Genomic DNA, 17,556 nt, shown 5'->3' with positions numbered 1-17,556 from the left:
CAACCAAACTCTAGAGCTGTACATTTAGCACAACCCCCAGCGGACGCTCCTCTGAATTTCTGGGGCTGGCATTAACGTTTCCTAAATCATTTGTTTTGAGAGTTTCTAGGCCACTCAAATGTTGTCATTTAACCCACATGTTGGTTGGTCTTATGCATCATGTTTCGTCTCCCAGTCAACTTCAGGTCATCTATCTAATGCTCTTATTTTTTTAAAAAAAATCAGCGATGAAAGTCCTGGTTGTTTGAATTCCATAACTGCTTTTAAAAGTCGTTTGAAAACCAGTTAGTGTGGCCTGCCAGACCTTTTGGGTTTTTGGGGAAAGAAATTGTGAGGAAAAAAACTCAAGCAACTCTTCTATGTAATATTAACCAAGGGCTGGGACAGAACTCCATCTCTTCTGTTTGACGGGTATGTAGTTGTTGTTGTTTGTCAAATACAATGAATTTCTGGTCTGGGCAAAAGAGTGATTTTCTTTTCTTTTCTTTTTTTTAATTTGTCCTGTCTGCTTGTGAAAAGCTGCTTTTCATTTTCAACAAAAAATAGAGGGAAAAATTAAAGAGGCTTAATTTTTCAGCTGACACTGTGATTGGTGGGTAGTGGGTGAATGCATATGTGCTGGAAGAATTTTTTCAGGCTGCTTTTTCTTAAAAGGCAAGGGTCATAGTCTCTTCTCATCTACCCTGCCACCACCCCAGTGGAGTAGTGTCAGTTGTAACTAAGGAGAATTTGGCCCCAAATATGTATTGGACTATATATAATACTTATCTTTGTATTGTCTGAGTTTATTACCCAAACAGTATGGATGCTGCACTGGGTAACACAGTATGGGGAGGAGGTGAGCAGCTCTCAGTGGTGAAAGAACAGGTTAAGGACTATTTACAAAACCTGGACATGCACAACTCCATGGGTCCAGATCTAATGTATACAAGGGTGCTGAGGGAGCTGGCTGATGTGATTGCAGAGCCATTGGCCATTATCTTTGAAAATTTGTGGCGATCGGGAGAGGTCCCGGAGAACTGGAAAAAGGCAAATATAGTGCCCATATTTTAAAAAGGGAAGAAAGAGAACCCGGGGAACTACAAACCGGTCAACGTCACTTCAATCCCCAGCAAAATCATGGAGCAGATCCTCAACGAATCCATTTTGAAGCACTTGGAGGAGGAAGGTGATCAGGAACAGTCAACATGGATTCACCAAGGACAAGTCATGCCTGACCAACCTAATTGCCTTCTATGATGAGATAACTAGTTCTGTAGATATGGGGAAAGTGTGGACGTGATATATCTTGACTTTAGCAAAGCTTTTGATATGGTCTCCCACAGTTTTCTTGCCAGCAAGTTAAAGAAGTATGGATTGGATGAATGGACTGTAAAGTGGATAGAAAGCTGGCTAGATTGTCAGGCTCAACGGGTAGTGATCAACGGATTGATGTCTAGTTGGCAGCCGGTATCAAGCAGAGTGCCCCAGGGGTCAGTCCTGGGGCTGGTATTCTTCAATATCTTTATTAATGATCTGGATGATGGGATTAATTGCACCCTCAGCAAGTTCGCAGATGGCACTAAACTGGGGGAAGGGTGGTATATACGCTGGAGGGTAGGGATAGGGTCCACAATGACCTAGAAAAATTGGAGGATTGGCCCAAAAGAAATCTGATGAGGTTCAACAAGGACAAGTGCAGAGTCCTGCACTTAGGATGGAAGAATCTCATACACCGCTACAGGCTGGGGACCGACTGGCTAAGCAGCAGTTCTGCAGAAAGGACCTGGGGATTACAGTGGACTAGAAGCTGGATATGAGTCAGCAGTGTGCCCTTGTTGCCAAGAAGGCCAACGGCATATTGGGCTGTATTGGTAGGAGCATTGCCAGCTGATCGAGGGAAGTGATTATTCCCCTTTATTCAGCACTGGTGAGGCCACACCTGGGGTATTGCATCCAGTTTTGGTCCCCCCCACTACAGAAGGGATGTGGACAAATTGGAGAGAGTCCAGCGGAGGGCAATGAAAATAATTAAGGGGCTGGGGTCATGATTTACAAGGAGAGGCTGAGGGAACTGGGGTTATTTAGTGTGCAGAAGAAAAGAGTGAGGTGGGATTTCATAGCAGCCTTTAACTACCTGAAGGAGGGTTCCAAAGAGGATGGAGCTCGGCTGTTCTCAGTAGTGGCAGATGACAGAACAAGAAGCAGTGGTCTCAAGTTGCAGTGCAAGATATTAGGTTGGATATTAGGAAACACTATTTCACTAGGAGGGTAATGAAGCCCTGGAATGCGTTACCTAGGGAGGTGGTGGAATCTCCATCCTTAGAGGTTTTTAAGGCCCAGCTTGACAAAGCCCTGGCTGGGATGATTTAGTTGGGGTTGGCCCTGCTTTGAGCAGGGATTGGACTAGATGACCTCCTGAGGTCTCTTCCAACCCTAATCTTCTATGATTCTATGGACCTCCTTGCCAATTTTTTCAAAGCATGACATATGCTGCAAGAGTGGCAGAAGGTCATGACTTGCTTATTTTTTCACGAGATTAAAAGCATAATCAAAGCAACAACTAGGCTAAAGTAAAAAAAAAAACAAAGCACATAAAAAAAGCAAACAGGAAAAGGTTAAACGATAACGTAAAACAGTTTTGTTGCACCCAGCCCTCCCCCATCCTCTGGAGCCTGTGTGTGTTCCCGCCCCATCGCCTGCAAGCCCGAGCCAGTGTGCTTGTTACAGCCGGCGGCGTGGGCTGAGCAGGCCCCCCCAACTCTAAGGAGAAGCACGTGCATAGCGGCCAGGCCTTAGCGTGTAAGGCCCGGGCAGGGCCCCTGCCTTGGCCCAGAGGAGAGAACCCGGAGAGCCAGGGCTGGAAACGGCTGTGCAGTGATCAGGGGCTTCTCACGGCGCTGTGGGGCCCCGGGGGGGACCCACGTGCTAGCGATGGGGTCGCAACCCCCCGCTCCCTGAGCTGCGGGGGGGCCCCGGGCGTCCTGAGCGCGCACAACCCTCCTCCCGCGGCGGCAGCCCGGCGTCCGCCCACGCCCCGGCCCGCCATTGGGGCCTGTGCCGGGAGCCCCTCCCCAAGCGCGGGCGGCAGCCGGGCCCGGGCCGCGCTGGGGGCAGCATGGCCGGGGAGCCGCGCAGCCCGCCGGTGAAGGTGCTGGCCGCCCAGCTGAAGCGGTGCCGGCGGGCCGCGGGCGGGCCGTGGCTGCTGGGACGGGAGGAGGCCGGGCAGGGCCCGCTGGCGGTGCCGGTGGTGTGGATGCAGGGCACGGTGCTGGCGGTGGAGGCCGGGGGCGCCCGGGGCGGCTCGGCCCGGCTGCAGGACGAGAGCGGCCCCTTCACGGTGCTGGGGGTGGAGCGGGTCCCCAAAGGGCGGCCGTGCCTCAGCGCAGGTACCTCCTGGGGGAGCCGCAAATCGCGGGTGGGGCGGAGTGTGGGGGACCCGCTTAGAGAGTGTGTACTCCCGCCCTGCGGGGCCAAACAGTCTGGCGGGGGGTCCCCCCGCCCACCGCCATGGGGGGGAGGAAACCTGCCCCGTGGGGTCCCCCACACCAGCTGCCACCAGGGGGAGGAGCCTTGCTGTTCCTCTCCTATAGGGACCCCCCCACACACAGGGGGCCCTACTGTTCCTGAGCTATAGGGCCCCCCCATACACAACCATGGGCGGGGGCTTACGGCTCCCATTTCTTGGCGGGGACTCCCCCCACATGCTGGGGTGCTAATATATTTGCCTTGTGGGATCCCCTGAACACATACATACCTGGGAGGGTCTATTTCTCCTGCGCATGAGTCTCACATATGCTGGAGGCAGAGCGACATAGTGGTTTCAGCCCTAGGATTCACATGCATGCAAGGGGGTTACACTGCAGAGGATGGGCAACCTGCAAAGATACTTGTGCCAGATGCTTCAGGCCCACATCCTCAGTGCACGTAATCCTACCTCCAGCATTTTGAGAGGGTAAAGTATGCTTCAGGACTAGGAGACAATCAATGGGATACAATCATTCTGGGGTACAAAATATATCGGAAGGACAGAACAGGTCGTGCGGGAGGAAAGTGGCATTATATGTGAAAGAAAATGTAGAATCAAATAAAATAGAAATCTTAAATGAATCCACATGTTCCATAGACTCTCTATGGATAGTAATGCCGTGCTCCAATAAGAGTATAACCGTAGGGATCTATTCTCAACCACCTGACCAGGACAGTAATAGTGGTGATGAAATCCTAAGGGAGATTAGACAGGCTATCAAAATAAAAAACTCCATAATAGTGGGGGATTTCAGTTATCCCCATATTGACTGGGTATATGTCATCTCAGGAAGAAATGCAGAGACAAAATTTCTTGATACTTTAAATGACTGCTTCTTGGAGCAGCTGGTACAGGAACCCACAAGGGGAGCGGCAACTCTCCATCTACTCCTGAGTGGAGCGCAGGATCTGGTCCGAGAGGTAACTATAACAGGATTGCTTGGAAATAGTGACCATAATATAATAACATTTAACATTCCTGTCGTGGGAAGAACACCTCAACAGCCCAACACTGTGGCATTTTATTTCAGAAAGGGGAACTATGCAAAAATGAGGAGGTTAGTTCAACAGAAATTAAAATGTACAGTGATTAGAGTGAAATCCCTGCAAGCTGCATGGACAATTTTCAAAGACACCATAATAGAGGCTCAACTTAAATGTATACCCCAAATTAAAAAAACACACTAAAAGAACTAAAAAAGAGCCACCGTGGCTTAACAACCATGTAAAAGAAGCAGAGATAAAAAAGCATCTTTTAAAAGGTGGAAGTCAAATCCTAGTGAGGCAAATAGAAAGGAGTATAAATACTGCCAAATTAAATGTAAAAATGTAATAAGAAAAGCCAAAAAGGAGTTTGAAGAACAGCTAGCCAAAACTCAAAAGGTAATAACAAAATGGTTTTTAAGTACCTCAGAAGCAGGAAGCCTGCTAAACAACCAGTGGGGCCCCTGGTTGATCAAGATACAAAAGGAGCACTTAACGACGATAAAGTCATCCCAGAGAAACTAAATGAATTCTTTGCTTCAGTCTTCACAGCTGAGGATGTTAGAGAGATTCCCAAACCTGAGCTGTCTTTTGTAGGTGACAAATCTGAGGAATTGTCACAGATTGAAGTGTCACTAGAGGAGGTTTTGGAATTAATTGAGAAACTTAAGGGTAACAAGTCACTGGGACTAGATGGCATTCAGCCAAGAGTTCTGAAAGAACTCAAATGTGAAATTGCGGAACTATTTATGGTTTGTAATCTGTCCTTTAAATCAGCTACTGTACCCAATGACTGGAAGATAGCTAACGTAAGGCCAATATTTAAGAAGGGCTCTAGAGGTGATCCGGGCAATTACAGATCGGTAAGTCTAACGTCAGTACCGGGCAAATTAGTTGAAACAATAGTAAAGAATAAAATTGTCAGACACACAGAAGAACATAAATTTTTGCGCAAAAGTCAACATGGTTTCTGTAAAGGGAGATCATGTCTTACTAATCTGTTGGAGTTCTTTGAGGGGGTCAACAAACATGTGGACAAGGGGGATCCAGTGGGCATAGCATACTTAGATTTCCAGAAAGCCTTTGACAAGGTCCCTCACCAAAGGCTCTTACGTAAATTAAGTTGTCATAGGATAAGAGGGAAGATCCTTTCATGGATTGAGAACTGGTTAAAAGACAGGGAACAAAGGGTAGGAATAAATGGTAAATTTTCAGAATGGAGAGAGATAACTAGTGGTGTTCCCCAAGGGTCAGTCCTAAGACCAATCCTGTTCAACTTATTCATAAATGATCTGGAGAAAGGGGTAAACTGTGAGGTTGCAAAGTTTGCAGATGATACTAAACTGCTCAAGATAGTTAAGACCAAAGCAGACTGTGAAGAAATTAAAAAAAATCTCACTAAACTAAGTTATTGGGCAACAAATGGCAAATGAAATTTAATGTGGATAAATGTAAAGTAATGCACATTGGAAAAAATAACCCCAGTTGTACATACAATATGATGGGGGCTAATTTAACTACAACTAATCAGGAGAAAGATCTTGGAGTCATCGTGGATAGTTCTCTGAAGACGTTCACATGGTATGCAGCAGCAGTCAAAAATGCAAACGGGATGTTAGGAATCATTAAAAAAGGGATAGAGAATAAGACGGAGAATATCTTATTGTCCTTATATAAATCCATGGTATGCCCACATCTTGAATACTGCGTACAGATGTGGTCCCATCATCTCAAAAAAGATATACTGGCATTAGAAAAGGTTCAGAAAAGGGCAACTAAAATGATTAGAGGTTTGGAACGGGTCCTATATGAGGAGAGATTAGAGGCTTGGACTTTTCAGCTTGGAAAAAAGGAGACTAAGGAAGGATATGATAGAGGTATATAAAATCATGAGTGGTGTGGAGAAAGTAAAGAAGGAAACGTTATTTACTTGTTCCCATAATATAAGAACTAGGGTCCAGCAAATGAAATTAATGGGTAGCAGGTTTAAAACAAATAAAAGGAAGTTCTTCACTGAGCGCACTGTCAACCTGTGGAACTCCTTGCCTGAGGAGGTTGTGAAGGCTAGGACTATAACAGGGTTTAAAAGAGAACTGGATAAATTCATGGAGGTTAAGTCCATTAATGACTATTAGCCAGGATGGGTAAGGAATGGTGTCCCTAGCCTCTGTTTTTCAGTGGGTGGAGATGGATGGCAGGAGAGAGATCACTAGATCATTACCTGTTAGGTTCACTCCCTCTGGGCCACCTGGCATGAGCCACTGTCAGTAGACAGGATACTGGGCTGGATGGACCTTTGGTCTGACCCAGTATGGCCATTCTTATGGGTGCTGCCCCACAATGGTGGGGGTTAGATGCTGCCCCAGTGTGGGAAGGCCCTGGTTGGAGCATTGCAAAGTGAGCCTGCCCCACACTCAGTATACAACAGCAGGTCCTGGTGAGGCTCAGTTACCCGCTCCAGGCGCTACAACCTAGACACTGGTGCTGTCCGTTGTGTTGCACAGCACAGCTCAGGATTGTCCTGGCTGCCCCCAAACTTGTATGAATGGCTGTTACCTGTCACACACGGTCGCAGTGCCATTCTAATTTTGCACCGTTAGAGGGCCAGCCACATTTGAGCGGCACTGCAACCGTGTGTGTCAAGGGCCAGGTCATAACAGCTGGAGGATGAAGCCAAGCCCAGCCAGCCCCATGAGACAGAAGCTTCGTCAACGAGGACAGGAGGTCTGGGGGTCAAAACCTGGGACCGTTGGGAGGTATGAATAATTGTTGCATGGGGGCAGGAATTTCTTCCTAATTCCCACCTGGTGATCAGTTTATGCTTTAGGATTTAATAATCCATCATATATGAGCCAGTGGGACTGCAGATGCTGTTCTTATTCATACAAATATCAAATCCTTTTTCTTAAATATATGGCCTAATTTTGTGATATGGTCAGCATTCTCAGCTATTCACACTGACAAGCCTTTGATGACTTAACATTTTTCTCAGAGGTCCTGCCCTGCTTCACTTTTTGGCTGCTTTGAAACAAAATAATCGAATAGTTTAAAGTGAAATAATGGTTCCTGAGCAAGAATAATGAAAATGTTGAATGTTAATTGCGTTTTGTTTTTTCTAGGAAAGTATGTAATGGTGATGGGCTTGGTACACTCCTGCAGTCCAGAGCCTATTCTTCAAGCCGTGAAGATGACAGATCTTTCTGATAATCCTATTCACAGAAGCATGTGGAGCTTTGAAGTGGAGGATTTGCACAGAAACATTTCCTAGATGCTGTGTGTTTTTGTCAGCAGCCTAAAGGACCTGGAAACAAATATTTGCTTTTACACCATTTGGACCTCAGCTCAAAACATTAGACTGTCAGGAATAGTTATAGCCTCATCTGGAGAATACTTTGATAGACAAAATTACTTAGTCCACTAACTAACAGTTTTAAGAGTTATGGACAGGAGACCAAATTTACCATTGGAGAAAATGTGTACAACTCCATTGGCTTCAGTGAATTTGACTGAGATTCAATATTTAGAGATTTTTATGCTCATGATAACTCATAGGAAGCTGGTTCATGCCCTGTTCCAATAATGTTTTATGCCAACAGACTAAACTGCATTAATTTTCCAAAAGTTTATCTGATGCTTTCCAAATAATAGTAGGTATTTCAATACTCGCTCCATTATTATAGCTGTCATCTCTTAGACTGTAGGGTTAGGCAGTCATAGTACCATATTCTGTCCTCCATTTGTCATAACACTCTTGCTGCCAGTGTGAATTCTATATCTGGAATGAGGGCAGAATGTGGTCCATACTGTTTAGATTGTGTTTATGGTAAGGAAATGGTACCTTTGCTCCATGCTTTCTCTATCAAGAACATCCATATCCAGTTTGCTTTGTTTACAAGACACATATCTTTTCTAACTGTAACCATAGTTTGGTGCCTAAAACTCTGCAGGTGCAGCATTCATCTCTACAATATTAAGAGTTGCATGATAACAAAACCTATAGTTCCAGTAAACTAAACAGAGACTTGACACAGACTCACAGGGAGTAGATTTATCCAGGTCCAAGAAGTAAGTACTCTTGCCACATCACACAGTAAGATTACCTCAGCCTAATTATGCATCTTTATGTTAAGTTTTCTTTCCCTGGATACACTGTCTCTTTAAAGTTACTGTTAAATGTATATTATTTTTACCTTTGTTACATCCTCTTCCTGTAAAGGACAAGTGTATGATACTGCCCTTTTGTCCCCAAAATATTATATTTGCTCAAGTTTCAATGATAATTCATGCATCCTAAATAAATACTACATTATGTATATACTGTAGCTCTGTAGGTTGGGGGAAAGAGACAAGTTCAACAGTATCAAATAACGTTAAGTAACTTTGAGCATATGAAAACAAGCTTTTTGCCTTACTATAAACCACAAACTGAAGTTAAGATCAGGTATTGCACTTTGAACAATGCTTTGAAAATGCTAATTCTCACAGTGCTATCTTGAAGTAAATATTGTCCCCATTTTTACAGAGGCCCCTTGGAGGGTGTTGATGAAAGCGCCGGGATCAGAACTTTGGGAGTGCGTACTTCCATCCCTGAGTTTAGTATTTGAGACCATGTCACTTCAGAGGCCTGGGTATAACTGAGAGGTTGTGTTAAATGAGACCTTGTTGATTATATGTGGGATAAGCCAAGACAGGTGTACAGAATTTTGACAGTATGGGTTAATTTTTTTTAAAAATGTTGGGAAAAAGTCCACTTGTAAAATGTAGCCTGCCAGCAAATTCTTCTTCGTGTCAACATTGTTAGACAACCATTTTTATTTTTTTGGTAGCAGGTCTCTTGACATCTTAATGGTTCTTATTCTAAGAACTTGAATTTCATCTCAGAAGGAAGAAAAACAAAGTTCACCTTGACATGCAAGGGAACTAGATTGTGTGTAAAAAGTTTTGATGAAAGGGGCCAAATTCAAACCTTGTGTAAGGGAGTGCAACTCTGCTGGCTTCAGTAGACTTGTACCACTTACATCACAGCTAAATATGGCTCAAATACTCATAGTTGGCCTTTACTCATAGTTGACAAGTACATAATGCAACAGATGTGATATATAAATATATATATATAGTATAATGCATGTTCATTAAATGTATAACTCAGTAACAGTCTTTACTCAGTGTTGACTTAAATACTGCTGACCTGAATTTAATTAGCAATATCTCTATATCCTCCCCACCCTCCTGGTTCATGAATAAGGGAAGCACCAGGGATCGCGCTGCCGCTCCAGCTGCTGCCAGGGGGCAAACCCCTGGGGTCCTGCTGCCACTCTGGCTGCCGCCAGGGGGCCAGCTGCTGCTCCAGCTCCCCTGGGACCACTGCCGGGAGACACCGAGCTGTGGCGGTGCCAGCCGCCCACAGGACCACTGCTCAGGTAGTCTCCGGGGCCAGCTGCTTGCGCGGCCTTGGGATCAGCCACACTCTCCGCTGCAGAAATCACAGACCCCTACATATGAGCAAGCTATGCCGCTCTAGTTTTTGGATACTAACTATTCTTTAAAGTTGAGATTGGCCCAAACTAAATCACTAGATCTGACCATCCCAAGCTTTGGGATGTTTCAGAATCTACATGTGGATCTAAACTTTGTAGTTGGAGTTCTCTACTTCTATAAAAATAATTCAAAACTGGAGACAAACTCTTGGAAAATTGGTTATCTTTGTTTGGTGTAAAGCTACTACTATATTTGACAACTGTTGGCTTGTAGAAGTGGCCTAACTGTAGTGCAGCTTCAGAGTTTCTTTGTAACCAAAAGCAACTTACAAAGTATACTGCAAAGATTTTATGTGGATTTTATATAATAGCATTGGATTGTTACACCAGCCTGAGTCTTTGAAACCAGGTTCTTTTCTAGAACTCAAAACTGAAACAGGTTCCTAAGAAAGTTGAACTTGGAGCTTCTTAGCAAATGAACAGTTCTCTCTTTTCAGAACTTTTGACCTTGCTTCATTTTTATAAAACGGCAACAACCTTGTGTTTTTCTCAGTGAATTGATGTTGACTAGGCATGGGGACAATATGTCCCAAGTTTTATGCTATTGTCAGTGGTTGTATACTTTATTGTGCAACAATGTGAGTGATTAAATAAGTTTCCTTTAAGTCTTTCAATTTCCTAGTCCACACAATGACTTTCTTTTTCTCTAGAGCCTAGGTCTGAGAAGCTGAATGAGAGGTGTACATGTTCGTGTCCATGTGAATTTGAGTCCTTTGGGGTAAATAAAGGAAATAAGAAATGGTTACTATATGAGTTGTAGGCACTAGAAATACTGAGTACTTAGTATTTTTCAAAGGGCTCGATACTCTACATCTCCCTGCAGGGAAGGCCAGTGTTGTTATGTATGGTTGCTGAGGTACAATTAAGTGAACTGATGTAACTTACTCAAACTTTGTGATAGAGGTCGGTTAAGAACTCAGGAGTTCCTGGCTCCTGCATTCTGTTCAAAGTGCACACCTGATCTGACTAAACCACACACTTACTTGAGAGAATAGTGATATGTTCCTTATGCAGCCTTTCTGCTGTTTGCAATTTGACAGTCTCATTCGCATACTAAAATACTGTCTTTATGTGAAGCATAAATATTTCCACAATGCCTCTGGCAAAAGCACTTCACAAATCAAGCTGTCCTAAAATTTTCAGTAACAACTTACGTCACTAGTTCTACTCTAGTTAGCATTTTCGTGGCCAAGCATCAGTTTTTAAATACCAAAAATCCTGAAACTACAGGTTTGAATAGAAGTAGGGTCAAATCCCAGGGACTCTTAAGGGACATATTCTAGGAGGGCTTGTAACTTCTGAGAATCATAAAAAGATTTTAGGTGCTCTGAGTGATGGTTTTTGCTCTGCCTCAATCTGTGGCCACTGTATGTTTTTCTCTTCTTGTCATGTTCTGTAGATAAAATGCCAGCAGTGCATTGCAATTTCAGCTGCAGAGCTCCCTAAGCCAGTCAACAAGAAGTGCAACAATGTGTATTTTGCACCCTCCTACCCAAAGGCTCTGACATAATCCTCTGCCAGTTTGAGATATGCAAGACCTGATCTGACCCAGTTCAGGGTTAATGGGAGCTGCTTTTCCATCACGATGGCATCCTGCCACCCTTTCTGGGGGAGGCTATAAATTGTCCATTTAAAAATCAAGAAGAAAACTTACCATGCAAAACAATAACATAAGAATGCTTAAAAAATAAGCGGCCTGTTTTGTTAACAGGGAATGGATAAGAAAGATATTACAGGTTTCAGAGGTTGCTGCTGTTTTAACTCAACCATAGTTTTGTACAGATGTCCACTTTACAAGAAGCACTGCTCGATGGCTACTTATTGGCATCTCTGTTGGCAGTCTCTGCAGAAAATGGGCATGGAGAATGTAGTAGTCCCTCCAAGACACAGCTGGTACACATTTATGGGGCAGTGTGGGGAAACTTGTACTTATTCTGTGGGTAAAGCAAGAATGTTCAGTCTCCACGTCTGCCAGTCACAGACCTTTCACCAACCCTAAATTCACTAGTAAATAATTTATTTAAAAAGTAGCTTTGTTTTTTAAATTGGCATCTTGTATTCATCAAGTGCATTAGTGCACTGTACAGACACTTTTAGAATAACCTGTTTTCTTTCTTGGTTTGAGTTCTATATTAATATCACTCACAGTTTACTTTGTTTTTAGGGGTGTTTGGAGAAAAGATTTTCTGTTTGAACAGCAGAGATAGGAGGCAAAAATCTAACGTTTTCTGTTGAACTTGGTATTAGCACCACCTCCTGGTCATTCAGTGGCATGAGTGTACTGGTGGTACATGCCAGCATAGATCAGTATGCATGTATGACTCTAGGTATATTACTGAATGCCTGTTAGCTTTCTCGCATCTTTTACTGATAGGTATATGGATGCTCACCCTTTCATTCCTATAAGGTGAATAGATCTCAGAAAGGCTCATGACGGGTTTAGTATTGCCCATCACACACCAATTGTATATCATATTTGACATTGTTTGAAATGTAAAATGTGGAATATTTAAACACTGATTAAATAGTAATGTTTCTTTGATGGTTACAGTTATTTTAATGTTAAAAGTCAGTATTGAGGCATGATGCAGTGTGTTAAACAGATGTTGCATTTTGTGCCAGAAGTATTTGCACCTTGTACATCACCTAGTATCTTACCTATCTTGCAGGGGCATGATGGAGACTTAATTGTTTAACCTGTGGAAAGCATTTTGAACTTGCCAGATGCGGCAGCAGAACCAAATACTCCACCACTAGGATTTTGCTTGGCAAACGCCGTTTGTCAGTGTCTTGCTTAATCTCCTCTGAGCCTTCTTCCATGCACCACCCTCCTCTGTGGGTACAGCCACTCAGTATGCCTCTAGAAGACCCCTCTTTTAAAGTCCCTTCTGCCTTGTCATCTACAATTGACATGTATAAAGACTCCTCTGGCTACTTGTCTGTATGTCCTTAGATAGTGAGCTCTTCAAAGCTGGGACCATCCTCTTCTTGAATGTCTGGCAGGGGCCTAGTACAGCGTGGATGCTAAACATAATAATTGGCCTCAGTGTTCATTGTGGGCTTTAGCTGCTAATTTAGTATAAATACTAAAAAGAATAAGAGCTCTCCTTGCTGCTTTAAATTAATTTCTGTCTGACTGTTCTCATAGTCTCTTGCAATATTTGCTGACATTTCACTTTGTCCTTGCAGTTCAAATGTCATTTCGATGAGTCTGATCTCAGCAGGCATATTAGTGCTTGGAATTACCAACACAAATTGGCTGATTTTAAAAAAAAATGAAATTTGTATAACAAAGTCAATAGTCACCATTTACAAAGCTCTTATAAATCATCAAACCAACTTCCAAATAATTTCATGGCAACCTAATCTTCACACGTTGAACTGTGTTTAAACCTCACTCTTGCTAGCACCACTTTTTTGATCAGCGTGGGTGGGATTTTTTTGTCTTCCTAAAACTATGGTATAAAACCACACTATAGGCACTCTCTCAAGGAATTTAGACCTTGGTTTTTCTGAGGGGCATGGGGAGAGTCCCTGTCCACATTGATCAGAGAAACCAGGCTAGCAATGGTCATATTTAAATGCCCTAAAAACAGCACTTGCCATAGTTTCAAATATGTGCCCTGATCAAACATGCAAGTATCTACTCACAGGAAGTCTCCTGTGCTTGCAAGAACGCCCACTGACCTGAGTGGGGCTTCCAATCTGCCCATGTGGTGCAGCTTTGCAGGATTGGGTCTGTACAGTGGAAGAAGCCTCTCTATCAACAGCAAAACTGCATTAGAACCGTGATACAGAATTGTACATTAGCTCTATGAATGCTGCTTAAATATGATAAAATACATAGTGTACCCAACCCTAATAACGGCAAAAATGGTGGAGCCACAGATCACATCCTGGCTTAGAACCTTTTTCTAGTCAAGCTACGTTAGCCATGAAACTGGAGATATCCCCATCTGTTCTTGGATAAACATCAGGGACAAAAGCAAATCATTCTTGTTCGAACATCCCAGAAAGACAGCACCTACTGTTGTCATCCATTGATATGGGTAACATGGAATTTGACTGTTTTCCTAAAGTATTATTTGTAAAGCACCTATAATCTTACTACCTAGGTATGAAAGAAATAGTGTACAAGGTAAAAATCTCAAAGAAGGAAGTTTTCCTGTTTCCATACCTCCACCATGGCCGCCTGTCCAGCAGACAGGCTCATGGATTTGCCTAAGTTAAAGCCATTTTTAAAATGTAGCTATTTGTTTGGAGTACTCCACACCCTGTCTTTCCCCTACGCCTCTTTGAAACCAGATGTTATTTATAGACACAAATTATAAGATAACTCTGGCCACCAATATGCTTTTACTTCTAAATGATTGGAACCTTCAGAGACCATAAATGGAGAACAAACTGCAGAATACTAATACAAAATGGCTGTGTGATGATATAGATAGATAGATTAAACAGATCTTGAGTTTAGTAAGGCTTTTGACACAGTCCCACATGGCATTCTCATATGCAAACTAATAAATGTGATCTAGATGAAATTACTGTAAGGTGGGTGCACAACTGGTTGAAAGACCATACTCAAACAGTAGTTATCAATAGTTTGCTGGCAAAGTGGGAGGATGTTTCTAGTGGGATCCCACAGGGGTCAGTCCTGGGTCTTGGAATATTCAATATTTTCATTAATTATTTGTGTAACAGAGGGGTGAGTATGCTCATAAAATTTGCAGATGATGCCAAACGGGGAGAGGTTGCAAGCACTTTGGAGGACAGAATTACAATTCAAAACAACCTTGAAAAATGGGAGAATTGGTCTGAAATCAACAAGATAAATTCAATAAAGACAAGTGCAAAGCACTTCACTTAGGAAGGAAAAATCAAATGTGCAATTACAAAATTGTGTGTCAGTGGCTAGGTGGTAGCACTGCTGAAAAGAAGCTGTGGTGTTATTGTGGAGCACAAATTGAATATGAATCAACAATCTATTGCAATTGTGGAAAAGGAAAATATTCTGGGGAGTATTAACAGGAATGTGGTATGCAAGGCACTGGAGACAATTGTTTCACTCTACTTGGCACTGGTGAGGTCCTAGGTGGCGTACTGTGTGTCACACTTTAGGAAAGATGTGGACAAATTGGAGAGAGTCCAGAGAACAGCAACAAAAGTGATAAAAGTTTAGAAAACCTGACCTCTGAAGAACAGTTGAAAAACCTGAGGATGTTTAATCTAGAGCAAAGACGCCTGACAGGGGAACCCTCAAATATGTTAAGGTCTGTTTATAAAGGCCTATGCTTGCTGAAGGTAGGCCAAGTAGTAATGGGCTTAATCTGCAGCAAGGGAGCTTCGGGTAGATATTAGGAAAAGCTTTTTGACAATAAGGGTAGTTAAGTGCTCAAACCGACTTCCAAGGGCAGTAAATTCCCCCTCATTGGAGATTTTTTAAGAACACGTTGGACAAACACCCATCAGGGTTAATCTAGGTTTACGTCATCCTGCCTCAGTGCAAGGGCTAGAGTTGATGACTTCTTTTGAGCTCCCATAGTTCTATGATTCTGTGATACAGCTGTCCTTTCCCCAGCAATACCTTACTTCATATCTGCCTTGTTTCTGTTATCTTTCCCCAATGCAGTTAACTAGCTGACCTTTTTCCCAGCGGGCTGGCCCTTTATGTTTGGCAGAAACAAACAGCTGGAGCCTTACCATGGCCATTTTGGAACTGATTACTGCTTCCTCCTCCTAACTGGTGAGCACTTTTAATTCTTGTTATAGTTTTCTTGTTTGATTCCCAAAGAGCTGGAATGTTCTCAGAGACTGCAAAATGATCTAGGGGCTCTGTCACTGCAGGAGTGTTGCAAGGTGACAACTCACTCATTCGGTTGTGAGGCTGTCTTTTCTAGAAGAAATGGCTAATTAAGATTCTCGGTAATGGAGTTTATGTGAAAATGAACAGTTTCTCTTACACAATTTCTTAGTGAAATAAATTATATGGATTGCCTGAACCAATTCAGTTTCTCATTTACATAGTGAGTAGCTGGTGAGTAAACAATGCATTACTCTCAAACTACTGGAAGTCTCTTGGCACTGATGTAAATGAGCTGAAAAATCAATATATCCTACTTTAGAGGCAGTCTAAGCTAGTGGAACAGGGCAAGTTGGTTTCTAGTCCCAGCTTTGCCACTGACTTGCTGTGTGATTTTTCGGCAAGTCCCTTAACCTTTGTGTAACTTTATTTTCCCCTGGTTATGACATGAAGGCTGAGACCCAGCTTTAAATCTGTGGCTGAAAGTGCTGAAAGTTCCAAGGATGACTGACTTTCCCTACTCTTTGGTAACCAATGTGTTTGATCACCTAAGCATTATTAAATATCAGAAATTCTCTTCATGAATCCTGGACTATCACACATTTTGTTACACCGACTCTTCTATTCAGGCATTACTAATGTGCTTTTTATCTTACCAGCAAGTAATGTTGAATCTAACGGATGTCTGATGCATAGTCACCTTTCTTTAGCTATACAGTTGCCTATAGTATTATGAAGAGCATGTAGGCTAATAGTATTGAAAAATGTCACTGACAATCATAGTAGAAATAAGAAAGGTTATCCGATATTGTGGCGATGTTTAGGGTACTCAGCATTGCCTCACCTAAGTCCCTTTGGCCCTCTGTTCAGAATTAAATTCTTTTAATGAAGATTTCCCTTCAGGAACTGGCCAGATAGCTGCGCGCATTTTAAACTTTATTAACTAGATAAACACATTTTGCTCCATAGATCAGGACAACTTTATTTTTAAGAACAATTAATGAAAGTGCATCACAGCAAAAATAAGGAAAGGAAGTAAAAACTTTCATCAACATAATATATATTTCAGGACCCTGTTATTCCAATTTATGACAATAATTCTGAGCAATGGCTATTGAATATTTGCTTTGTGTTTCCCTCACTAAAAAATAACCACTTTGAGGTATTCCTAGTATTGACTGAAAAAATGTGTATTTCAAAAAGAAAATGGGCTTTTCTTATATAAAAATCAAAATATTTAAATCCATTTGATTTAAAATATCAAAAGTGGTTTAGCAGTAAGATTTCAGACAGTGATGTCTAAAGATGCCAGCTGCATCCTGTTATTAACTACCAAAAGGTACGGGTTAGATCCGTCACCCTGTCGAGGGCACATGGAAAGATGTCTGAAGGAAGGAAGGGGGATGTGCAATTGGTAGTGGGACACTACAGAGAAGATTGTTTCTCTTTTACAGTGGTGTGCTAATTGTGTTTCATAATGGGAATCAGGTGGGAGAGCACAAGGAATGGCTATTTTTCACCATCTCAAAAGTCCTACTTTTTGGGGGTGTTCTCTTTAGTAAGATGGGTTAGACATGAATCTGTCCAAACCAGAACAAATGGCTGAATTAGATTCCTAGAGAACAACAAAGATGGTACTTCCATACAACCTTAAGGCTTAGTGTGCTGACAGAGCAGCCAGATTTTACTGATCTGGGGCGGGGGAGAGACAATGTGATTGTTTTAATT

The 17,556-nt window shown here is 42.7% G+C and overlaps 1 protein-coding gene across 2 annotated transcripts; it reads left to right on the top strand.

Annotated features, from left to right (window-relative positions):
- The first annotated feature begins 2,755 nt into the window (after positions 1 to 2,755).
- Positions 2,756 to 12,565, top strand: RMI2 (RecQ mediated genome instability 2). 2 transcript variants are annotated; one of them, XM_048866356.2, is made up of 3 exons: positions 2,756 to 3,368; positions 4,298 to 4,428; positions 7,611 to 7,743. In XM_048866356.2, exons 1-3 carry the CDS (start codon positions 3,098 to 3,100, stop codon positions 7,620 to 7,622), a joined length of 414 nt encoding a protein of 137 aa, XP_048722313.1. In that variant the 5' UTR covers positions 2,756 to 3,097; the 3' UTR covers positions 7,623 to 7,743. The 2 variants fall into 2 exon arrangements, with proteins under 2 accessions (XP_048722313.1, XP_048722312.1); XM_048866355.2 differs by lacking the exon at positions 4,298 to 4,428 and having other exon boundaries at positions 2,812 to 3,368; positions 7,611 to 12,565.
- Positions 12,566 to 17,556: the final 4,991 nt, after the last annotated feature.

Source organism: Caretta caretta, chromosome 10 (genome assembly GCF_965140235.1).
Source record: "Caretta caretta isolate rCarCar2 chromosome 10, rCarCar1.hap1, whole genome shotgun sequence".
Classification (NCBI taxonomy): Eukaryota; Metazoa; Chordata; order Testudines; family Cheloniidae; genus Caretta; species Caretta caretta.
The sequence above is the reverse complement of the archived record's forward strand: the minus strand, read 5'-3'. Positions and strand labels throughout refer to the sequence as shown.